This window comes from Rhinoraja longicauda, chromosome 42 (genome assembly GCF_053455715.1).
Source record: "Rhinoraja longicauda isolate Sanriku21f chromosome 42, sRhiLon1.1, whole genome shotgun sequence".
In the NCBI taxonomy this organism is placed as follows: Eukaryota; Metazoa; Chordata; class Chondrichthyes; order Rajiformes; family Arhynchobatidae; genus Rhinoraja; species Rhinoraja longicauda.
Window position 1 is genome coordinate 5016054 of NC_135994.1, and position 24899 is coordinate 5040952.

At 49.9% G+C, this 24899-nt stretch overlaps 1 protein-coding gene across 4 annotated transcripts in view; it reads left to right on the top strand.

The window, feature by feature from the left end:
* The window catches only part of LOC144612007 (natural resistance-associated macrophage protein 2-like), an 89389-nt gene that overhangs the window by 43067 nt on the left and 21423 nt on the right, over positions 1-24899 (top strand). For all 4 annotated transcript variants that reach the window (XR_013549604.1, XM_078431433.1, XM_078431432.1 and 1 more), the window contains exons 6-14: positions 238-344; positions 6784-6854; positions 13980-14047; positions 15270-15425; positions 16517-16675; positions 17913-17999; positions 20724-20843; positions 22907-23056; positions 24016-24089. Coding sequence is in view for 3 of the 4 variants with exons in the window: in XM_078431433.1 (XP_078287559.1) it covers positions 238-344; positions 6784-6854; positions 13980-14047; positions 15270-15425; positions 16517-16675; positions 17913-17999; positions 20724-20843; positions 22907-23056; positions 24016-24089 (992 nt within the window). In the remaining variant the exon portion in view is untranslated. The remainder of the gene's footprint in view (positions 1-237; positions 345-6783; positions 6855-13979; positions 14048-15269; positions 15426-16516; positions 16676-17912; positions 18000-20723; positions 20844-22906; positions 23057-24015; positions 24090-24899) is intronic.

Genomic DNA, 24899 nt, shown 5'->3' on the forward strand with positions numbered 1-24899 from the left:
GTTTTCTCCGAGTTTTTCCTCATCTCCGTTCTAAATGGCCTACCCCTTATTCTTAAACTGTGGCCCCTTGTTTCCATACTGCATCTTTCAATCGATCCATCCTGTTATTTTTTTTTTTAGCTCCAAATATTTTTTTCTTGGTTGCACCTCAATGACGAGCCGTGATGTTTCTTTTGAGGTAAAGATGCAATATGTTATTGTTACTTTCATGGTATTTGTATTTTGAAAATGTTCCAGTTCCCTCGGATTGCGCTATGGCTGATGGTGGAACTGGCGATCATCGGCTCGGACATGCAGGAGGTGATCGGGTCGGCCATCGCTCTGAACCTGCTGTCTGTTGGGAGGTAGAGTATGATTGTCAACTGTGATATCAACTAAAACGAGACCACATGGTTGATTCCCCCCCCCCCCCCCCGGTATTTGTACATAACACAAATACGATTTGGTCCAGTTTGGAATGGTTTAGTTTAGACTGGGCATTCACGGACTGATTTGTCGGACGCAATTTCTTGCGGCCTTTGGGCAGGGCTGTTCCCAAAGTGGCGACGCGGGTGGATAGGGTGAGACCGTGAGTCTTAGTCTCCAGTGGTACTGCAACGGATGATTGCTGCCTTTCAGGCTCCTGTGTGAAATGGGGACTGGTGCCTAAAGGCGGAGTTGACGGTGATATACTGGAATGAGCGAAGAGAAGATTTACGAGGATGGTGTCGGGTCTTGAGGGCCTGAGCTCTAGGGAGAGGTTGGGCAGGCTTGGATGGGGAGCAGGAGGCTGAGGGGTGATCTGATAAAGGTGTATAGATAGGGTGAATCCGGAATCTTTTTTCCAGGGTAGTGGAATTAAAAAAAACCATAGGGGAAGTATTTAATAGAAACCTAAGAGGCAATTTTCTCCACACATAGGGTGGTGGGTATATGGAACGAGCTGCCAATTAAGGTAATTGAGGCATTTAAAAGACACTTGGACAGGTACATGGATAGGAAAGGTTTTGAGGGATACGGGCCAAATGCAGGCAAATGGGGCTAGTTTCGGTGGGGCTTCTTGGTCGACATGGATGAGTTGGGTCCAAGTGCCTGTTTCTGTGCTGTGTGACTCTATGACTGTCCCAATTCTATACCAATTGGCAAACTCACTTGGAAGCCAAAGGGTTAGTTTTTCAGGTTAGGACTGTCGCATGCAGATGTTGCGAGAGCTTGATTCTGTACCCAGCCCTCGCTGGACGTGTTTGGTAGGCCGATGCTGAGCGTACTTTAGATCTGATCCATGCTGCAGATGGTCTGGATGCAACAGTTGAACCAGCGCTTTCTTTGCTCCTTGTTAAACTTGCACTGCAGGTATCTGGTGAGCACTCGATGGAACATAGTGAGGAAAGGTCTACGTTCGGTGTAAACTGTCCTGTCCGAGTCCTCTGGACGTTTGACGGGTTGGTCTGAAGTAGTTTAACTCAAGATCTCACTGTTGTTGCACCTCACTGAGGGATGTCTGGTGCTGCTAATTAAGTAGCATTAACGTCCCTCGCCTTGGCGCGTGCCAGATGGTTTTCTGCAAATCAAGTGCCAAATTGATTGTGTCTGCTTTCTGTAATGTTGCCTCCGACTAAATTTTCTCTGGATGTGCAGTAAATTGATCAGTGTCACGATTGTTGTGGCCATACCGATGCAGAGAATTACAGGCGATTGCGCTGACTGGAGGGCTCGCTGCCATTCAATCGTAGAGCAGGTTAATGCCGCTAAAATGGCGTCTCGGCTCAGTTGGGGCACGATCACCTTCTTCACTCGAAGATTTGTGTTCAAAACTGACAAGCAAGTAACTTAAGGATGCAGTTTAGCGCTATTCTGAGGAAGTGTGGCACTCTTTAAAGAACGTGGTTTTTAACTGGACAGCTACTCGAGGTCTATTCTGCACACATAGCTGGACACAATATCCAGCAGCATTGTGGGGAGAAATGCAGACAACTTTAACGGCGCCCTGGATCAGCATTCTGACCATGGCCATCCCACCAAAGAGCATTTGATCTGGTCATTTGATGTTTCCAAGAGCTTTCTGTGCGCAAATCAGCTGCTCCGTCATAGAAATGGCTACTTCAATGATTATAAAGCTCGTTAAGAGATCCTGAGGGGCAATCATTATAAGGCGCAAGATTATCGCAAATTCTGCTCTCGAGCACTGGTGGCTGCAATGCATTTGTTTGGCTTTCTGGTTTTAAAAACTTACCACATCAACCAACTCTGCTTTCTTTTTCTGCAACCTCTAAAATGTCACCAGGTATTTTAATGCTCTGGTTGATTTTGCATCAGTTCTAAGCAATATTAATGCCATTTGAAACAGAACAGAACAGTACGGTACAGCACAGGAACAGGCCCTTCGGCCCACAGTGCCTGTGCCGGACATGATGCAAACCCCAACTCTTATCTGCCTGCACGTGATCCATATCCCTCCATTCCCTGCAAATCCGTATGCTTATCCAAAACATTCCTTAAGTACCACTGTTGTATTTGCCACACCCAGCACTGTGTTCCAGGCACTCATGAAGGAGTTAGGCAGCATCTATAGAGAGAGGAAACGAGTTGGGTCAGTGGGAATTGTCTGTTTTTATTTCAGATTTCCAGAGTCCTTTACTTTCATGTCATATGTTGAAAGACTGGAGCGGCTAGGCTTGTATACACTTGAATATAGAAGGATGAGAGGGGATCTTATCGAAACGTATAAGATTATTAAGGGGTTGGACACGTTAGAGGCAGGAAACATGTTCGCAATGTTGGGGGAGTCCAGAACAGGGGGCCACAGTTTAAGAATAAGGGGTAGGCCATTTAGAACGGAGATGAGGAAAAACTTTTTCAGTCAGAGAGTTGTAAATCTGTGGAATTCTCTGCCTCAGAAGGCAGTGGAGACCAATTCTCTGGATGCTTTCAAGAGAGAGCTAGATAGAGCTCTTAAGGATAGCGGAGTCAGGGGGTATGGGGAGAAGGCAGGAACGGGGTACTGATTGAGAATGATCAGCCATGATCACATTGAATGGTGGTGCTGGCTCGAAGGGCCGAATGGCCTACTCCTGCACCTATTGTCTATTGTCTTCAAAAGTCAATGTTGTAGACAAGATTAGGGGAATTCAAAACAAAATTATGCGATAGGGATCCATTTGCAAGGCATGTGTCGTTATAGAGTCATAGAGCATAGGACGGCACGGTGGCGCAGAGGTAGAGTTGCTGCCTTATCGCGTTTACAGCGCCGGAGACCTGGGTTGGATCTTGACTACGGGTACGGGGTTTGTACGTTCTGCCCGTGACCCCCGTGGGTTTTCTCCGAGATCTTCGCTTTCCTCCCCCGCTCCAAAGACGGACAGGTTTGTAGGTTGTGTAGGAAAAAAACTGCAGATGCTGGTTAAAATCGAAGGTAGACACAAAATGCTGGAGTAACTCAGCGGGTCAGGCAGCATCTCGGGAGAGAAGGAACGGGTGACGTTTCGGGTCGAGACCCCTCTCCCCTTTCCTCTTCCCCCCCCCTCGTCAGACTGAAGAAGGGTCTCGACCCGAAACGTCGCCCGTTCCTTCTCTCCCGAGATGCTGCCTGACCCGCTGAGTTACTCCAGCATTTTGTGTCTACCTCAGGTTTGTAGGTTAATTGACTCGGTATAAGTGTAAATTGTCCCTGGTGTGTGTAGGATAGTGTTAGTGTGCGGGGATCGTTGGTCGGTGCGGTCTCGGTGGGCCGAAAGGCCTGTATCTCTAAACTAAACACAGAAACAGGCCCTTCCCACTCATCCAGGCAGATCACGATGTCCCATTCAAGCTAGTCCCATTTGCCTGCAGTTGACCCATGTCCCTCTAAACCTTTCCTTTCCGCCTATATGTCCAAATGGTTTTACACCATTGTTAAACCGTCTCCACCTCTTTTTCTTGCAGCTCATTTCATGTACCCACCACCCTCTGTGTGGAAAAAATTGCCCCTCTGGTTGCAATTTAATTTTTCCCCTCTCACCTTAAACCTCTGCCCCCCTAGTTCTTCAGTTCCCCTACTCTGGGGGGGAAAAAGACTCCCAATCTTTCACCCCATCGTTTCCCCTCTCATGTTTCTATACGCATGATAACCCATCATCCTTCTGCACTCTCAAGTAGTATACTCCTGTATAAGGGCCTGCCTATTCCCTACAGCTCAGGCTGAAGACTTGTAAATCTTCTCTGCACTCTTTCCAGCTTTTTAATTGCATCTTTCCTATCACAGAGCGATCAAAACGTTCCCGGATATACTTGTTCCCGAAATACAGCCAAAACGGTACACGATAGCGCAACAATTTTAGGCCCACCCTATTCACCATTCGCCTGCGGACTCGATTGATCAAGTTTTGTTACATTTTAAAAGCAATTAACTTAATAAACTTTAATAAATGCGCTCCCTCCCCCCCCCCCCCCTCCTTTCCGCCGGGAGGACCGGCGCATGTCCCAGCATGCCCTGCGCCTGACCTTCCTCCCGTGGTGCAGCACGGCGGCAGAGGGTCAAACAAGATGGCCGTCGCCGTCAAGCTGCAGCTGCAGGAGAGGTTTGCACCCAACGCGTCCACGGCTCGCTCTGGCCGCCCGGGACCGGGGTGAGTGGCCCCCTCTCCCCTTTCCTCTTCCCCCCCCCCCCCCTCGTCCGCCCACGGCCCCGGGGCAGACTCCCAGGCCGGCAATGGATCGTCAGTTGGGGGAGGGTTGCCTGGCCCGCAGGAGAGGTTTGACCCAACGGGTCCACGCCCGTCTAGTTGTAACATAACATCCCAACTTCTACACTTGATACACTCCCTGATGAAGGCCAACATGCCAAAAGCACCTTCATCACCCTATCTACCTGCAACACCAGTTTCTGGGAACTGTGCACCTGTAATCCTAGATCCCTCTGCTCTACAACACTCCCAGGGCCATACCTTTCACTGTGAAACTAAATATCATTTAGTTTCAACATTTTTCATGTTAAATTGTGTGAGTTAAGGGCCAGGTACCTAGAGGTTTATTTCCCAATGATTGAGATGAGGTGAAAGGCCCAAATCCATCGTGTAGGAAGCACAAAGTGGTTGGAAAGCAATTATTTGTAGTGTAGAGTCTTGGTGTCATACAGCATGGAAACAGGCCCTTCGGCCCAACTTACCCACGCCGACCAACATGCCCATCTACACTGGTCCTACCTGCCTGCGTATGGCCCATATCCCTCTAAACTTTTCCTATCCGTGTACCTGTCCAAATATTTTTTAAACGTTGTGATAGTACCTGCCTCAACTGGCAGTTCGTTCAATAGACCTGCCACTCTTTGTGTTTAAAAAATAAGTTGCCCCTCAGGTTCCTATTAAATCTTTTCCCCCTCGCCTTAAGTCCATGTCTTCTGGTTCTAGATACTCCTTTACTCTGGGGGAAAAAGACTGTGTGTGCATTTACCCAATCTATTCCTCTCATGATCTTGTACACCTCTGTAAGATCGCCCTTCACCCCTCTCCCTGTAGCTCAGGCCCTCGAGTCCCGGCAACATCCTCATAAATCTTCTCTGCGCCCTTTCCAGCTTGACAACATCTTTCCAGTGACAGGGTGACCAAACCTGGACACACAGTGCTCCAAATAAGACCTGAACTCGCCAACGTCTTGTACAATTGTAACATGACCTCCAGACCTCCATGCTCAATACTCTTACTGACGGAAAATCAGCATAGTAGTCTTGCTTCAACAGTGTTTGAACAGAATAGAACCAAGCCTCGCAAACCCTTTCCTTCTAAAAAAAATAGTGTCCTTGTTATATTAATAGTGAAGCGGGACACGTGTCAAGCGAAGTTTTCTTTATTCCGCAAGCACCAACAGCTCCCCAAACCCCCAACCAGTTCAACTCCGCCTGGTACTCCACTCCCAACTGCCCTCCTCCCCATTCCACGTTCCGTGACACCAGCCCCCGAGCCGAAGGTTCACACCAAAGATACTAGAGGAGCAAGATGAACCACTCCGTCGAAATCGCCCATACTGAAGTGTAGTACGCAAAGGAGCGTGACGTCTGCCATTTTAGTAAGCAGAACCCGCCGTTCGCTCTGCCTCTCGCAATGTAATCAGTGTTTTGGGGGAACAGTATGTGTGATGATACCATTAAAATACAGAATATATCTCATCTATCAATTCACAGATTGTTGTTATTTTTCTTTTTAAATGTTTCTGCACGTTTCTGCGCACTAAAATGGCCGCCGTGACGTACTACGGTTTTTAAGGTCGAGTGGTCTATCTTGCTCCTCTAGTATCTTTGGTTCGCACCACGCGTGGCTCACCACCAGGGACCGCCACAGTAGGTTAATTATTTAGAAATGCGTGCTCAAATCTAGTGTAGGTGGGACATGTTGGGCGGCGTGGGCAGGTTGGGCCGAAGGGCCTGTTTCCATGCTGTATGTCTCTGGGTTTACCATCCTTCCTGATGGCAAATCATTCTAGGATTTGTGTGCCAAATACGGTGGCGTTTCCAGCCACGGAGAAAGGGATATTCTGTGAAGATGTATAATAATGTTTAGGAAAGAACTGCAGATGCTGGTTTAAATCGAAGGTGGGCTCAAAATGCCGGAGTAACTCAGCGGGTCAGGCAGCATCTCGGGAGAGAAGGACTGGGTGACGTTTCTTCAGAAGGGTCTCGACCCGAAACGTCACCCATTCCTTTTCTCCCGAGATGCTGCCCTGGCCCGCTGAGTTACTCCGGCATTTTGTGTCTACCCTGTATAATAATGTTGCTCACTTTGATGTTTCTCTTGTCTTGAGTAAATGTGTTCTCTTCCCTTTTTGTGTGTTTAGGATTCCCCTGTGGGGCGGAGTATTAATTACTATAGTAGACACGTTTGTGTTCCTCTTTTTGGATAAATATGGTAAGTTGACGGGACAGAATGAAAGACAGCAACTTGTTGACCACGGGGCATGATGGGTAGAGGGGACGTACAACGAGATCTGGGTGTCCTTGTTCATCAGTCACTTAAAGTAAGCATGCAGGTACAGCAGGCGGTGAAGAAAGCTAATGGCATGTTGGCCTTTATGACAAGAGGAGTAGAGTATAGGAGCAAAGAGGCCCTTCTGTAGTTCTACTGGTGAGACCGCACCTGGAGTACTGTGTGCAGTTTTGGTCTCCAAATTTGAGGAAGGACATTCTTGCTATTGAGGGCGTGCAGCGTAGGTTCACCAAGTTAATTCCCGGAATGGCGGGACTGTCGTATGTTGGAAGACTGGAGCGACTGGGCTTGTATACACTGGAATTTAGAAGGATGAGAGGGGATCTTATTGAAACATAAGATAATTAAGGGATTGGACACGCTAGAGGCAGGAAACATGTTCCCGATGTTGTGGGAGTCCAGAACCAGGGGCCCCAGTTTAAGAATAAGGGATAGGCCATTTAGAACGGAGATGAGGAATTTTTTTTTCACTCAGAGCTGTGAATCTGTGGAATTCTCTGCCTCAGAACGCAGTGGAGGCCGATTCTGTGGATGCTTACAAGAGAGAGTTAGATAGAGCTCTTAATGATAGTGGAGTCAGGGGGTATGGGGAGAAGGCAGGAACGGGGTACTGATTGAGAATGATCAGCCATGATCACATTGAATGGCGGTGCTGGCTCGAAGGGCCAAATGGCCTCCTCCTGCACCTGTTGTCTATTGTCTATAGAGGTTGTTCTGGGAATGAGAGATTGAGCCTAGGGTGAGTTGGGAAGGAGGGGGGGGGGGTGGTGGGGGGTGAAGGTTGTTGTGGAGTGAACGACTGAGAGGGAGTGGTTGGGGATCAATTGATAAAGAGTGGGATGAAAGTGGGGGCCCGGGAGGTGGAGAGCTCAGCATGAGGTGGCCGTTTAGGTCTGACTGAGCATTGAATTGAATTGAATACGTTTTATTGGCCAAGTATGAATTGAATTGAATAAGTTTCATTGGCCAAGTGCTCCGCTCGCAAGTAACAACACGACATACAGTAAACAATTAAGAATAATGCATAAAACATTAAAACATTAACAATAAAACATTAAAACATTAACAATAAAACATTATAGTTTAAACATGTGAATAAATTACAATGCCGGAGCAAAAGGATTGGTACGGGTGTCAGGGGTTGTGGGGAGAAGGCAGGAGAATGGAGTTAGGAGGGAGAGATAGATCAGCCATGATGGAATGGCGGAGTAGACTTGATGGGCCGAATGGCCTAATTCTGCTCCTACCACTTATGAACCTGTGACGGAGTCGGGTGCCGAGGGGCCTCGGGAGGAGTTGTCTGGTCAAAGGTTGAGAGGGAACTCGGGAGCAATTGGCTGAAACTGCGTACTTTGGGGCGTGACTGAGGACAGCGAGTTTTAGCAGCGATTGACTGAACGCACTGGGGAGTGACTAGGGGTGCCAACTATCTCACTCCCAAATAAGGGACAAGGTGACGTCACGTGACCTCACCCAGCCAGCGGCCACGTGCTCCCGCTCCACCAATGGCGGACGCCCGGGCCGGGAGGCGGGTTGCTAGGCAACCTCCGTTCAGGGTCCTCCGGGCCTACACCGTCCGGGCCTTTCCCCTGACTCTCAGTCTGAAGAAGGGTCTCGACCCGAAAGGTCCCCATTTCCTTTTCTCCAGAGATGCTGCCTGTCCTGCTGAGTTGCTCCAGCTGTTTGTGCCAGTGCTGTTGGTAAATATACTGTAAAGCTTGGTGGAAAGCATGGCACATGAATGCGTAGCAGAAAGGCAGGGACCTCGTACTGAAGCCAATTAACGCTTCCAGTTCGTGGAGCTACAGCTTGATGGGCTGCGAGCTGTGTTTTGTCTAACTCTGGGCAAGACAGTGGTTGAAGTGTCATTCACTGGGGGCTATTCGCAGGCCTCTTGTCCCCACTATGTGAGCACTGAATTCAGCAGCAGACTGAGAGGTCGACGTGCAGGCCCAGAAATCCAGAACGCCCAGGTAGGCACAAGGCAATTAGCCTGCAGAGCACCGTGGGATTGCAAGATGGCTGCCCGTCTGAACCAGCCCAGTGTCTTTGTGCTCTCCTCCACCTTGGTAATGCAAGTGGAGTCGAACCTGCTTTCTGAAGGGCGTAATTAGGTGAGGTAATTAAAAGTCTGTTTTTCCATGAAAGAAAATTAACCACGATAGTGGCGCAGCGGTAGAGTTGCCGCCTTGCAGCGCCAGAGACCCGGGTTCAATCCTGACTCAGTCTGAAGAAGGGTCTCGACCCGAAATGTCACCCGTTCCGTCTCTCCCGAGATGCTGCCTGACCCGCTGAGTTACTCCAGCTTTTTGTGTCTACCTTCAATTTGAACCAGCATCTGCAGTTATTTTCCTACTGACTACGGGTGCTGCCTGTACGGAGTTTGTACGTTCCCCCTGTAACCATGTGGGTTTTCTCCAGGTGCTCTGGTTTCCTCCGACATCCCAAAGATTTGTAGGTTAATTGGCTTCTGTAAAATTGTCCCTTTTGTGTAGGATAGACTAGTATCCGGGTGACTGTTGGTCGCTGCGGACCTGGTGGGCCGAAGGGCCTGTTTCCATTCTATAATCTCTAAACTAAGAATTAATTTGAAGGAGCACCATTACTTCAGAAGGGAAACTCTACCTTTGAATTCCGCCTTTGTTTGAAGGTTGTCTTTCTGTTAAACCACAGGCTTCAATAGCAGAATGAGTGGCTGTACGTCCCAACGCGGGAAGAATGCAGGAGGGTTCAGCGGGATTAATTTAACACCTGTGCTCAGGAAGGTGCAGAATGAATCATTGTCCTTTTGCATCCTCTGCAGAATGCGCAAAGAAGCGTTGCCCATTTTCGTATCCGCATTCTTTTGGAGCGCAAAACCGACATGTTTCAGTTCATGTTTCACTTTGGAAGCAACCAACTTGCACCCAGCTTTCTTTGCAGGCTCTTTGTGCAGTGCACAGAGCTGCCGGTAGTGTTTCTTGGAGACTAGCTATCCCGTGCATGGTTGCATGTTTCCAAGGCAGAGAGGGGACCTGGAGCCATCTTGCAGCACCTGTTGCAATGTGAGAAGCTCTGCCTGTTTCCAGCGCGCGCGTGTGTTTTTGAGCGCCACTTTTAGGAGCAGCTGGTAAGTATTTTTATTTATTATTACCCCTTCTTGTCTGTTTCTCAATCCTCACGGCACAGCCACAATGCACAGGGTATTTTTTTGATTCTTCTTTCCTTTGGAAACCATGGTCTTTGGATTCAGTGAAGATGGACACAAAATGCTGGAGTAACTCAGCGGGACAGTCAGCATCTCTGGAGAGAAGGGATGGACGACGTTTCGGGTCGAGGCCCTTCTTCAGATTTGAGTCTGAAGAAGGGTCTCGACCCGAAACGCCACCCATCCCTTCTCTCCAGAGATGCTGCCCGTCCCGCTGAGTTACTCCAGCATTTTGTGTCTGTCTTCGGGGTGAACCAGCGCCTGCAGTTCCTTGCTGCACACACGGTCTTTGGATTCACCGTTGATCTTTTGTTCGTTCACTGCAAGGTGATGCTGGAAGAGCGGCTAGAAGCAGAGAGCCTGGCACATCACGGCACTTTGCCCCTGAGACGGCGCCCACACCAAGAAACCGCACAGCCCTCGAGTGTGCTGGTGAATGTGGGCAAGAATCCAAGGAGGATGCCAGGCGTTTTTGCCACTTTGAATGGAGGAGATGTAGGCCGTGAGGGGATAGCTGCATGACCAGATACCACTAGACTGGACGGTCACGGTGGCACAGCGGTAGAGTCGCTGCCTTTCAGCGAATGCAGCGCCGGAGACCCGGGTTCCATCCCAACTACTGTCTGTACGGAGTTTGTACGTTCCCCCCGTGACCTGCGTGGGTTTTCTCCGAGATCTTCGGTTTCCTCCCACACTCCAAAGACGTGCAGGTTTGCAGGTTAATTGGCTGGGTGCAGGTGTAAATTGTCCCTCGTGGGTGTAAGATAGTGTTAATGCGCGGAGATCGCTGGGCGGCGCGGACCCGGTGGGCCGAAGGGCCTGTTTCCGCGCTGTATCTCTAAACTAAACTAAACTGGGCGGGCCGCGGACTGAAGCCGCCACCGAACCCGACCCTGCTCATCCCCTGAGGAGCCAGCGTCGAGGCCGGGCGCCGGGCTGTTGTATGTTTTCAAGGCAGAGAGGGGACATGGACGTTTCGAGCAACAGCCACCTTGCGGCACCTGTGGGTCGGACGCTGGACTAAGGGCCAGTTGGAGAACACAAACCTTCCTCGCCTTCAAGGTCGTCTACGGGAGACGCCCCCCAGGGCATGGAGGCCCGCTGTATCTCTAACACAACCGTACACCGATCAGCCAAAACATTATGACCCGATGAGCCAAAACATTATGCCCACCTGCCTAATATGCTGTTGGTCCTCCATGTGCCTCTGGGTACCTCTACCCTTTGGCACTGAGTTTGTGCATCTCGAGCTGGCTCCTGCCTCTCATTGTTGCTCTTGCTTCTTGCTGTGAGATGCTGGTATGGGTTTGCAGGCAACTGATAAACCTGGAAGGGAGTAGGCAAGGAGCGGGTGGTGCAGCGGTAGAGTTGCCGCCTCGCAGCGCCAGGGACCCGGGTTCCATCCTGACTATGGGTGCTGTCTGTGCGGAGTTTGCACGTTCTTCCCGTGCGTTTCTATCCAAGAGCTCCGGTTCCCTCCCACACTCCAAAGACGTACAGGTTTGTATAGGTCCTGCAGGGGGTCGAGTGTAGTTCCCATGGTGCGTTCAGCCGAACGCACTACTCTCCGCAGAGCCTTCCTGTCCTGGGCAGAGCTGTTCCCAAACCAGACTGTGATGTTGCAGGACAGGATGCTCTCTACAGCCCCAGAGTAGAAGCACTGAAGGATCCTCAGAGAGTCTCTGAATTTCCTCAGCTGTCTGAGGTGGTAAAGGCGCTGCCTTGCCTTACTCACCAGTGCGGCAATGTGTGTCTAGGGTGGTGCTAGTGTACGGGGTGATCGCTGGTCCACACAGACTCGGCGGGCCGAAGGGCCTGTTTTACCTGCTGTATCTACAAAGAAAACCCTTGGCACTCTGTAGAAGTCTTTAAAAGGCCACACCAGGTCGCCCTTAGTCCTCGGTGGCTCCGCCAGCCCATGTCTCTCTTCATTCTCTGCAGAGAGCAGGCAGACAGGAGGAATACTTGCAGCTCTGCATTCAACCTTCATTTGCTCATTTTTCCATATTTAATCGAGGGAGTACTGTAGTTTGAGGTGCAGCGCGGAAACAGGCTCTTTCGGCCCACCGGGTCCGCGCTGACCAGCGATCCCCGCACACTAACACCATCCTATTTATAGGAACAATTTTCACATTTCTACCAAGCCAATTTAACCTACAAACCCACACGTCTTTGGAGCGTGGGAGGAAACCGAAGATCTCGGGGGAAAACCCACGCAGGTCACGGGGAGAACGTGCAAACTCCGTACAGGCAGCGCCCGTAGTCGGGATGGAACCCGGGTCTCTGGCGCTGCATTCGCTGTAAGGCAGCAACTCTACCGTGCCACCCCTAAGTAATCTTCTTTTGCCACGCTGGGGAGTGGATACACAAGGTCGGGCGCACATTTTGCTGCTGAGCATAGCTGGTCTTGAATCTGCATCATGCCCGATGGGCTGGATGGTGTTGGGGCCAGCCCCTGGCTCACACCTACCCTCCATGGCCAAACCTCGTTGCCTCGAATGGGCCGTCCTCGAGCCGGAAGCTTTTCACTGTACCGTGACAGTAATAAACCTGAATCTGAACCACCATCATCATCGGCGGTCACTGGAAGCGAGTGTGACTGTCCTCTCCATAGGGTCGGACGCCTGTGTGTGACTTTGTCTAACGTGGGGAGACTGGTGCACAGACAGCCACCACACGGTCCTTGACAGATCTGGCTCAGGATCCAGTGGCATGGAGTCCAAGACGACCGGGAACCCTCTCCTGCTGCAGCCTTCATCCATCCGCCTTCCCAGCCGTCGTGACGCTCCGCGAAAGTCAGCCGTCACCCTCCGCTTGAACCCAGGAACAGAGACGCACAAAGCTTGGAGTAACTCAGCGGGACAGGCAGGCGGCATCTCCGGATGGAAGGAATGGGTGACGTTTCGGGTCGAGATCCTCCTTCAGACCTGTCCAGAGATGCTGCCCGTCCCGCTGAGTTACTCCGGCATTTTGCGTCCGTCTTCGGTGTGAACCAGCATCTGCACTTTCTTCCCGCACTGACTCGGGATCAGCAGATATGGTGCAGGTCGTGGAAATGTAGGTCCCACTCCACAAAGGTCTTTCCGTTGTTTTAAATGCTTCAGACGATTGGAGACATTCCGAAACACTTGAAAAAATATGTAAATAAGTACACTAGAAAAGAAATTAAGTACATTTACTTAACATTGGCTTAACATGGGCGGCACGGTAGCGCAGCGGTAGAGTTGCTGCTTTACAGCGAATGCAGCGCCGGAGACACAGGTTCGATCCTGACTACGGGTGCTGCACTGTAAGGAGTTTGTACGTTCTCCCCGTGACCTGCGTGGGTTTTCTCCGAGATCTTCGGTTTCCTCCCACACTCCAAAGACGTACAGGTATGTAGGTTAATTGGCTGGGTAAATGTAAAAATTGTCCCTAGTGGGTGTAGGATAGTGTTAATGTACGGGGATCACTGGGCGGCACGGACTTGGAGGGCCGAAAAGGCCTGTTTCCGGCTGTAGATATATGATGATGATATGATGATGACATTAATTAAAACATTCTTCTTAGTTCAGTGTTTCTTCGGGTTTGTAGGTTAATTGGCTTGGTATAAATGTAAATTGTCCCTAGTGTGTGTTGGATAGTGTTAGTGTGCGGGGATCGCTGGTCGGCTCGGACTCGGTGGGCCGAAGGGCCTGTTTCCGCGCTGTATCTCTAAACTCAACTAAACACAAGTGCCTCTTTACTAAACTAAACGGCTTTTAGGCAGACTTTGATAATCCCCAGCTTACTCCATTTCCAAATAGCATAATGTCTGTGAAGCATTTTGCCATGCGATAAAGTCCTTAATAAATGTTTCTAACAGAGAACTTCTGCTTTAGGTTTAAGAAAACTGGAAGCCTTCTTTGGATTCCTCATCATAGTTATGGCTGTTACATTTGGATACGAGGTAAGGGTTTTAATGAGTTTGAAGTGTCAAAAGCTTTTAGATTTGTAAACATTTTGAACTCTAATATCCATGGCCTTTCCCCATTTTAGTAGGTGATGCATAACGTGTAGAAAATCTCATGGCTTTAACGTGCTTGTGTTTGTTCATTTAACATTGACACAACCCAAACGCTGTCAATGGGTATTTATGAAAGGACTGTTCCTTTTCACAAATTGTGGACATTTTTAGATTGCAATTAGCAGAATAGATAAAAGGAAACAAAAAACGATATGGGGAGAAGGCGGGCATGGGGTACTGATTGTGGATGATCAGCCATGATCACAATGAATGGCGGTGCTGTCTTGAAGGGTCTCCTGCACCTATTTTCTATGTTTCTAAAAGTGGGTGGCACAGTGGTCGTGCTGCCACCTTAGAGCACCAGAGACCCGGGTTCCATCCTGACCACGGGTGCTGTCCGTACGGAGTTTCTACGTTCGCCCCGTGACCTGCATGCTCCGGTCTCCTCCCACACACTCCTAATGTGTGCCGGTTTGTCGGCTAATTGGCTTTGGTCAAATTGTAAATTGTTCCCAGTGCGCAGGATGGCGTTGGCGTACGGGGTGGTCGCCGGTCGGCGCGGACTTCGTGGGCCGAGGGGCCGGTTTCCACGCAGTATCATTAAACAATAGACAATAGGTGCAGGAGGAGGCCATTCGGCCCTTCGAGCCAGCACCGCCATTCAATGTGATCACGGCTGATCATTCACAATCAGTACCCCGTTCCTGCCTTCTCCCCATACCCCCTGACCCCGCTATCCTTAAGAGCTCTATCTAGCTCTCTCTTGAATGCATTCAGAGAATTGGCCTCCACTGCCTTCTAAGGCAGAGAATTCCACAGATTCACAACTCTCTGACTGAAAAAGTTTTTCCTCATCTCAGTTCTAAATGGCCTACCCCTTATTCTTAAACTGTGGCCCCTTGTTCTGGACTTCCCCCAACATTGGGGACATGTTTCCTGCCTCTAGCGTGTCCAACCCCTTAATAATCTTGTACGTTTCGATAAGATCCCCTCTCATCCTTCTAAATTCCAAACAAACCAACCAAAGCCATGGCAATGTTTATATTCAGCCTGGCAGCTCCCGAACCAATTGTGCTGGGTTTGAAAGGTTGCATGCAGGGTGCAGATCTGGAGAGTTTAGAGATTTGGATGGCATTTTACTGCTTGACTGTTTTCTGCCCCGCAGTATGTGACAGTAAAACCAGACCAGGGACAGTTGCTGAAGGGGATGTTTGTGCCCTACTGTGAAGGCTGTGGCACCCACCAGTTGGAACAGGCAGTTGGAATCATTGGTGCAGTCATCATGCCCCACAATATCTACCTGCACTCGGCCCTGGTCAAAGTGAGTATTCCACACCCTCGAACCTTGCATTCCTTTCACATTTCGGGATGGTCTGACGTGGTGGTGCCGCCTCACAGCGCCGGAGTCCCGGGTTCCCATCCCGACCGCGGGCGCTGTCTGTACGGAGCTTGCACGCTCTCCCCGCGACCCGCCTGGGTTTTCCCCGAGATCTTTGGTTCCCTCCCACGCTCCAAAGACGCGCAGGTTTGTCGGTGAATTGAAGGTAGACACAAAATTAATTGGTTTGGTATAAATGTAAAATTGTCCCTAGTGTGTTTAGGACAGTGTTAGTGTACGGTGATTGCTGGGTCAGTCCGGACTCAGTGGGCCGAAGGGCCTGTTTCTGCGCTGTAGCCCTAAACTACACTAGTTCCACCAGCACACGTTTGGCTCAAATCCCTCTAAACCTCTCCTATCCCTGTAACTGGCCAAATGTCTTTGAAATGTTGTTATGATTCCACGATTTGGTGCATTTATTTATTTTTGGATTCCGATGCCAATTGAAAACAAAATTTAATTTGCCCGCAAATCTGAGGCTTCTGGGCACATTGTTACTGCCAGAGATGGACACAAAAAGCTGGGAAACGTCACCCATTCCTTATCTCCAGAGATGCTGCCTGTCCCGCTGAGTTACTGCAGCTTTTTGTGTCTATCTTTGGTTTAAACCAGCGTCTTCAGCTCTTTCCTACACATTGTAAAAGCCATAATTTGTCCCCACTCTCCCCCTTCCACTCGGTCTCCACCTTGGGGGGGCTGCATAAATATTCTGGCAATGGTGAGGCTGTAAATGATTTTGTGAGGTGGGTCCATTTTTGAGGCACCCTGGGATAGTCGCCGTTTCTGGTCAAGACCCCGCTGCGAGCTCGGAGGAAAATGGCCCGTATAAAGAGGGACCGATCCTGGCTCCGGGCGCTTGTCTGTACGGAGTTTGTATGTTCTCCCCGTGAGGCGGGCCTTAGCTGGGTTGCGACATCGCTGTGAAGGTCCCCGGGATTATTAAACCTATTGTCTTCTCATTGTGTTTGCAATGCTTTTCACTCAGCTGATGCCTGAAAAGCTGCAACTGATATATTCTCTCTCTCCACTCGCAGTCCAGAGAAGTGAATCGAGCAAATAAGAAGGAAGTGAAGGAAGCCAATCGTTACTTCTTCATCGAAGCCTGCTTGGCTTTGTTTCTATCTTTCCTCATTAACGTCTTTGTGGTCTCTGTGTTTGCGGAAGCTTTTTACAATAAGACCAACGCGCAAGTGGTGAGTGTTGGAGTGAGTCCACTCCATGCCAAGTATGTCTTTCCGGTGGCCGTTCCCAAGCCCCATCTCTAACGTACAGTCCAGCACGGGAGTAGTGCGTGCCACTTCAAAGCTGTGTTGCTTTGTCTCGAGGAGTTGCCCAGTCTAATTCCACTCTCCTCCCGTCTCTCCCCACAGCTATTCATTTCCACTTATCTCGTATCCCGTTCCCTTTCCCATCCCAGGCAGTTCTGTCCCAGTTTGCTAGTCACCACGGTGGCGCAACGGTGAAGTTGCTGCTTCACAGCGCCGGAGACCCGGGTTCCATCCGCCGTCTGTGCGGAGTTTGTACGTTCTCCCCGTGACCTGCGTGGGTTTTCTCCGGGTGTTCAGGTTTCCGCCCCACACTCCAAAGACGTGCAGGTTTGTAGGTTAATTGGCTGCTGTATGTAATCCCTAGTGTGTGTGTGTGTAGGATAGAACTAGTGGACGGGCGATCGCTGGTCAGCGTGGACGCTGTTAGTTAGGCATTACACAAAATGTCGCTGTGGTATTGAGCTGTGCCTTGCCTTGGTTCAAAGCAATGACGAAGCTTACAAAGAGGGCGTGCAGCGTAGGTTTACTAGGTTAACCGGAATGGCAGGACTGTCATATGTTGAAAGACCGGATCGGCTAGGCTTGTATACACTGGAATTTAGAAGGATGAGAGGGGATCTTATTGAAACATATAAGATTATTAAGGGGTTGGACACGTTAGAGGCAGGAAACATGTTCCCAATGTTGGGGGAGTCCAGAACAAGGGGCCACAGTTTACGAATAAGAGGTAGGCCATTTAGAACGGAGATGAGGAAAAACTTTTTCAGTCAGAGAGTTGTAAATCTGTGGAATCTGTTGTAAATCAGAGGCCAATTCTCTGAATGCATGCAAGAGAGAGCTAGATAGAGCTCTTAAGGATAGCGGAGTCAGGGGGTATGGGGAGAGGGCAGGAACGGGGTACTGATTGAGAATGATCAGCCATGATCACATTGAATGGCGGTGCTGGCTCGAAGGGCCGAATGTCCTACTCCTGCTCCTGTTGTCTATTGTCTATAGAGGTTGTTCTGGGAATGAGAGGTTGAGCGTAGGGTGAGTTGAGGAGGAGGGGAGGTTGTTGTAGAGTGAACGACTGAGAGGAAGTGGTTGGGGATCAATTGATAAAGAGTGGGATGAAATGGGATAAATGGTATCATGTATTTGACGCCTTATTTTCTGTTTGAAGCACGAGATCTGTTTCAACAACAGCAGCCCACATGCTGATCTCTTCCCTATGAACAACAAGACTTTAGATGTCAACATTTATAAAGGGGTAAGTGGAGTTGTCCGGAAATAAGATACTACACTGCCGTTGTTGAGTCATTCTGTGGCACTGGGTGGGCAGAGTGATATTTGTAAACTGAGATTCAAAAATCAAAAAGTATTAAATTGTACTCTCGCGTTAAAAATATGAATGAGGTTATTCTCCACGGGACGTTTTGGTGATTGATTGAGGTCACCAGAGTGAAAAGAAAGATACAGGGCGGCACGGTGGCGCAGCGGTAGAGTTGCTGCCTCACAGCGCCGGAAGCCCGGGTTCCATCCCGACCACGGGCGCTGCCTGTGCGGAGTTTGCACGTTCTCCCCGTGACCCGCGTGGGTTTTCTCCGAGATCTTCGGTTTCCTCCCACGCTCCAAAGACGTGCAGGTATGTAGGTCAATTGGCTTGGTAAAATTTAAAAAATGTCCCTAGTGATGTTGCCGGACAGGATGCTCTCTACAGCCCCAGAGTAGAAGCAATGAAAGACCCTCAGAGACGCTCTGAATTTCCTCAGCTGTTTGAGGTGGTAAAGGCGCTGCCTTGCCTTACCCACCAGTGCGGCAATGTGTGTTGTCCATGTCAGATCCTCTGTGATGTGGACTCCCAGGTATTTAAAGCTGCTCACCCTATCCACAGTAATCCCATATATCTCCAGTGGCGTGTACGTCCTTGGATGTTGAGCCCTTCTGAAGTCCACAATCAGCTCCTTCGTTTTTTTGACGTGTGCGGGGATCTCTGGTCGGCGCGGACCCGGTGGGCCGAAAGGGCCTGTTTCCGCGCTGTATCTCCAAACTAAACTCAACTAAAAATACAAGGATGTGCGGAGGCTGGAATCGCGAGTTAAAAACAATGTGGTGGAGGAACCTAGCGGGTCAGGCAGCAGCTGTGGAGGGAAATGGACAGACAACGTTTTGCAGTGGGACCCTTTAGACTGATTGTAGTAAGGGGAGGGGGGAAGCTGGAAAAGAGGTGGGGGTGGGTAAAGGCAGGCAATTGATGGGTGGATACGGTTAAGGGAGTAGGGGGTGGGAGTGATTAACCGAATGTGGAGTAAGTGATAAAGGCGAAAAGGAGGTGAAAAGGAGACAAAAGGGTGTTGGAAAAGGAGAGGAATGTAAAGCCGGAGGAAGGGATACAAGTGGAAGGAGACGGGCAATAAATGGGAAATGAGGGGCTCTGGGATGGGAGATTGGGAGATGGTGGGGGAAAGAGCAGGGTGAGGGGGAGATGGGGGAAGAAATGGGTGTGCACCAGGGGGGGGGGGGGGAGAGACGGAGGGCACAGCTAAGAGAGAGGAAATGGGGAGGGGCATTGTTTAAAACTGGAGAATTCAATGTTCATTCCATTGGGTTAGACATAGACATGGCTGCAGGAGTAGGCCATTCGGCCCTTCGAGCTGTACGCACCGCCATTCAATGTGATCATGGCTGATCATTCTCAATCAGTACCCCGTTCCTGCCCTCTCCCCGTACCCCCTGACTCCGCTATCCTTAAGAACTCTATCTAGCTCTCTCTTGAATGCATTCAGAGAATTGGCCTCCACTGCCTTCCGAGGCAGAGAATTCCACAGATTCACAACTCTCTGACTGAAAACGTTTTTCCTCATCTCCGTTCTAAATGGCCTACCCCTTATTCTTAAACTGTGGCCCCTTGTTCTGGACTTCCCCCAACATTGGGAACATGTTTCCTGCCTCTAACGTGTCCAGCCCCTAGTTCTAATTCTCTCTTGAATTCATCCAGTGAATCAGCCTCCACTGCCTTCTGTGGCAGAGAATTCCACAGGTTCACAACTCTCTGGGTGGAAAGGTTTTCCCTCATCTCAGTCCTAAATGGCCGACCCCTTATTCTTGTCGGCTACCCAGGCGGAATATGAGGTACCGTTCCTCCAGTTTGTGTGCGGCCTCACTCTGGCAACGAAGGGTGGAACAGTTTGATGAAAATGAAGGTGCAACTGTCTTGTGTTTGAGAACACATCGAAATGCAAGTGCACCTTGTTAAGATAAACCCATGGTCTGGTTGTGGTCGTGATCTACACATATGCGCCTTGATATCAAGGGGGAGTTTTGCGTGTTGGATGAAATACCGTATGATTCGAATATCTCAAATCTCTCCCACCACCCTATAGATGTATGTCGTTATAGGCGTACAATAAACGGCCCCAGCTGATCGTGCAGACTGTTTAAGTTACCTTTGGAATGGCGTTTATTGCATATGAGGTCTTGTTTCAACTTGTGACCGGTTTTGGGCAATATTAGTTCAATTCTCCGCTCTTCTTAAAAGAGATTCCAAATTCTTGGTTCTAAACAAGTGTACAAAATCATGAGAGGAATAGATCGGGCAGACGCACAGAGTCTCTTGCCCAGAGTAGGTGAATCGAGGACCAGAGGACGTAGGTTCAAGTTGAAGGGGAAAAGATTTAATAGGAATCCGAGGGGTAACCTTTCCACACAAAGAGTGGTGGGTGTGTGGAACGAGCTGCCAGATGAGGTATTTGAGGCAGGGACTAGCCCAACGTTTAAGAAACAGTTGGACAGGTACATGTATAGGGCAGTTTTGGAGGGATATGGGCCAAACGCAGGCAGGTGGGACTGGTGTAGCTGGGACATTGTTGGCCGGTGTGGGCAAGTTGGGCTGAGGGGCCTGTTTCCACGCTGTGTCACTGTATGACAGTTACATTTTGATGAGGGAGAGCATGACTGCACCAGTCAGATAACCATCCTTTTCCTTTGATCTCAGGGTGTGGTGCTGGGCTGCTGTTTTGGTAGTGCTGCTCTCTACATCTGGGCCATTGGCATCCTGGCTGCAGGTCAGAGTTCAACCATGACAGGAACATACTCTGGACAGTTTGTCATGGAGGTAATGTTTACTTCAGAGTCTGTGCCACTGCTGTTATTCCGCGATGTTCCTTGTTCTGTTCAGCCCTGTGTGCGTCGCAAGAAGGATTTGGTGTGAATCTCTGTCCCCCCCCCCCGCCCGTTCTCTTCCGCCCGAACCCCCTTTCGCCGATTTGTTTTTTTCCCCCCCAACGCTTTGCATTGTAGTCTTTTGACTTACAAGTTCACTGTGGAATTCACTGTCGCACCGAACACCACGGCCCCACCCGGCTCGGACATGCCCCGCAAAGAGTGGGTCGCCCTGAACCGGCTCCGCACAGGGGTCGGCCGGTTCAACGCCAACATGCATCGTTGGGGGGTTGCGTCCATCAGCAGCCTGCGTGTGTGGGGCAGACCAGCAAACAGCGCAGCACAGCATGTCCGACCGCACTGTCCTCGGTCCCCCTGGTGGAGGGGTAGACCTCACGGCCCTCGACAACAGCACATTGCACTGGCTACAGCGCCTGGAGGGCCGAAAAACATTTCTGCTGCCTCAAACGCAAGAAGAAGACCGGGGAATTTTCAAGTTTGGTTTGAGTTTAGTTTATTGGCACGGGTAAGGCGAAAAGCATTTGTTGCGTGCTAACCAGTCAGCGGAAAGACCACGCATGATTACAATCGAGCCGTTTACACTGTACAGATACAGGATAAGTCAATAACTTTTTAGTTTAGTTTAGAGATACAGCGCGGAAACAGGCCCTTCGGAACCACCGAGCCGCGCCGGCCAGCGATCCCCGCCCCCTAACACTATCCTACACACACTAGGGGCAATTTTTACCTTTACACCAAGCCAATTAACCTACAAACCTGAACGCCTTTGGAGTGCGGGAGGAAACTGAAGTTCTCTGAGAAAACCTACGCAGGTCACGGGGAGAAGGTACCGTACAGACAGCTCCCGTTGTCGGGATGGAACCCGGGTCTCTGGCGCTGTGAGGCAGCAACTCTACCGCTGCGCCACCGTGCCAATTTGCAAGTTGTTCAAGCCTTCTGATCTGGACAGCATGTCTTCCTATACTGTGCATCGGATAATGGGTGATCTTTGTCCACACAATCAAGACCACCACCTCACTACAGTGCATAGAACATCACAGGCCCTTTGACCTACAAGCCCGTGCCAAACATGCTAAGCTAATCTCCGCTGCCTGCACGTAATCCACATCCCTCCATTCCCTGCATAGCTGTGTTCCGATCTAAAACACCATTACTGTATCTTACTCCACCACCACCCCTGGTAGCACGTTCCAGCTACCCACCAGCCTCTGTTTAAAAAAAACAAAACTTGCCCACACATCCCCTTTAAACTTGCCCTTTTCACCTTCAAACTATGCCCTCAAGTCTTTGGCATTTTCTCCCTGGTGAAAAAAGGTTCTGACTGTCTACCCCATCTATGCCCCTCATAATATTATATGCCTGTCGGGTCTCTTCTCAGTTCCCGATTCTCCAGAGAAGACAATCCCAGTTTGTCCATCCCGTCCTCATAAGTACAACTTGTGAAAAGATGCTGGGGGCTTTTTGAGGAACGTTTTTGTAAAATTTGTGCTTCCAAACCATGTTCCTACTTTTAGCTGATGTACGGAGAGATTTGCTGTGCAACTCCCACATCCTTTACCTGGCCTGGTCGTGTTTGTTGGAACAGTGCATTAGCGCCCTGGTTGCGCAGCGGTAGAGTTGCTGCCTCACAGCGCCAGAAACCTGGCTTCGATCCTGACCGCGGGTGCTGTCTGTACGGAGTTTGCACGCTCTCCCCATGACCTGCGTGGGTTTTCTCCAAGATCTTCGGTTTCCTCCCACACTCCAAAGACATGCAGGTCTGTAGGTTCCTTGGCTTGGTATAAATGTAACATTGTCCCGTGTGTGTGTGTGTGTGTGTGTGTGTGGGGGATAGTGTTAGTGTGCGGGGATCGCTGGTCGGCGCAGACTCGGTGGGCCGAAGGGCCTGTTTCCGCGCTGTATCTCTGACCTGAACTAAGTGCAGTTCAACGTGCATAGAATATCCACTCACTGAGCAGCTACTTGACCCACGTGCGTTGATATCTTTATTCCCAGGGCTTTCTGAACTTGTCGTGGTCCCGCTTTGCCCGAGTTCTCTTAACCCGATCTATCGCTATCATCCCAACACTGCTGGTGGCGCTGTTCCAGGATGTCGAACGTTTAACTGGGATGAATGATTTCCTCAATGTTCTTCAGAGTATGCAGGTGAGGTGATTCCCTTTTTCAAAATAAAAAAAAAAGAAAATCTTGTATTAATAACATGGCTTTATAACACAAGTCATATAGACAGACACAAAAATGCCGGAGTAACTCAGCGGGACAGGCAGCACCTCCGGAGAGAAGGAATGGGTGACGTTTCGGATCGAGACCCTTCATCAGTCTGATGCTGCCTGATGTGCTGAGTTGCTCCAGCATTTGATGCAGGAAGGCACTGCAGATGCTGATTTACTGTAAAGATAGACGCACATCAACGAGTCCTTTGGCCCAACATCCGTGCCGATCTAGGTGGCCAGTTTCCCCCTGTTTTTCGTTTCAGGATTAAATTCCATCCGCTGTTTCTCTGCCTGCTTTACCAACTCATTAATGTATCATTCTGCAACCAAAGACTGCCTTCCTCATTAGAGATCCACCACCGATTATCCGGCAAATGTCGAATCCAGCACCTCCTTTAACCCGGACAAAATTCCGAGAGTGCACTTGCAAATCCCCCCCCCCCCCCCCCCCCCGGAAGTCCCCCTGTAAACGTAGCCCCTAGGCCGGGTGAGGCGGCCGATCTCGACCTTATTCCGCGGCCGATCGACGGGTGGAATTTTTCCCCCCAGGGCTCTGGAACGCTGGCCCGGCCAGAGCCGGCAGCTCCGTTCCCACCGCCGACTTCCGAGGCCGGTGTCCCGGCTCCCCCCTCGGCGGCCTAGGCGGAACGTTCCGGTACCGTTGGACTCCTCTCGGAGGCCATGACCTCTGTGGGTCTGGCAACACGGATAATCCGGAAAGCTTCTGGGACCAAGGGTGCCGGAAAATCACCATTGCCAATACCACCTTTCTTTTGAGGAAGGTCACTTTCCAGGGCAGTTATTTATTTCAATCATGTCAATGTCATTCTGGTTATTGATGGTCGCTGCCTCCAGATCCAGTTCTAACAACTAACCTTTCACTCTCTCCAGCTGCCATTTGCATTGATCCCGATCTTGACGTTTACCAGCATGACCTCTGTGATGCATGACTTTGTCAACGGTCTGTAAGTAGACTGACTGCTCATTTTCTTTTTCATCTCTATATGTGTCTTTGTAGAGTTAAAGTTCTGATTTGGGGCGTAGACACAAACGTACTCGGGTAGAAACCTAGAAACATAGAAAATAGGTGCAGGAGGAGGGCAGTTGGCCCTTCGAGCCAGCACCGCCATTCATTGTGATCATGGCTGATCATCCACAATCAATACCCCGTTCCTGCCTTCTCCCCATTTCCCTCGATTCCGTTAGCCCCTAGAGCTCTATTTAAAGGGCCTGTCCCACTTAGGCGATTTATTTGGCGACTGCCGGCGACTGTCAAAGTCGTAGCAGATCGCCGAACCTTTCGTTTACCCGACGACAATGACCACGACAATGCCGAGTCAGGTCGAGATTACACCTTCTTCGGAAACATCACGAAATTCCCACACTGACAAGTCAGTAAGTACTTGAGAGTTTTGAACTATAACATCTTGTATGGGTTACTTAAAAACCAAGCTTCACTGTAACAAGGAATAAACTGGATTTACTTCCAGTTTACTAATAGCTGTATTAAAAAAAATTTTTTTTAAGTGGTTAAGTGGATTTTTGTGAAAAGTGTATGGGAGATGCATATCTGGTTTCTGGGTTGCATATCTGGGTTGGGAGCCCACTTTAAATGTAATCAATAGACAATAGGTGCAGGAGGAGGCCATTCGGCCCTTCGAGCCAGCACCGCCATTCAATGTGATCATGGCTGCTCATTCTCAATCAGTACCCCGTTCCTGCCTTCTCCCCATACCCCCTGACTCCGCTATCCTTAAGAGCTCTATCCAGCTCTC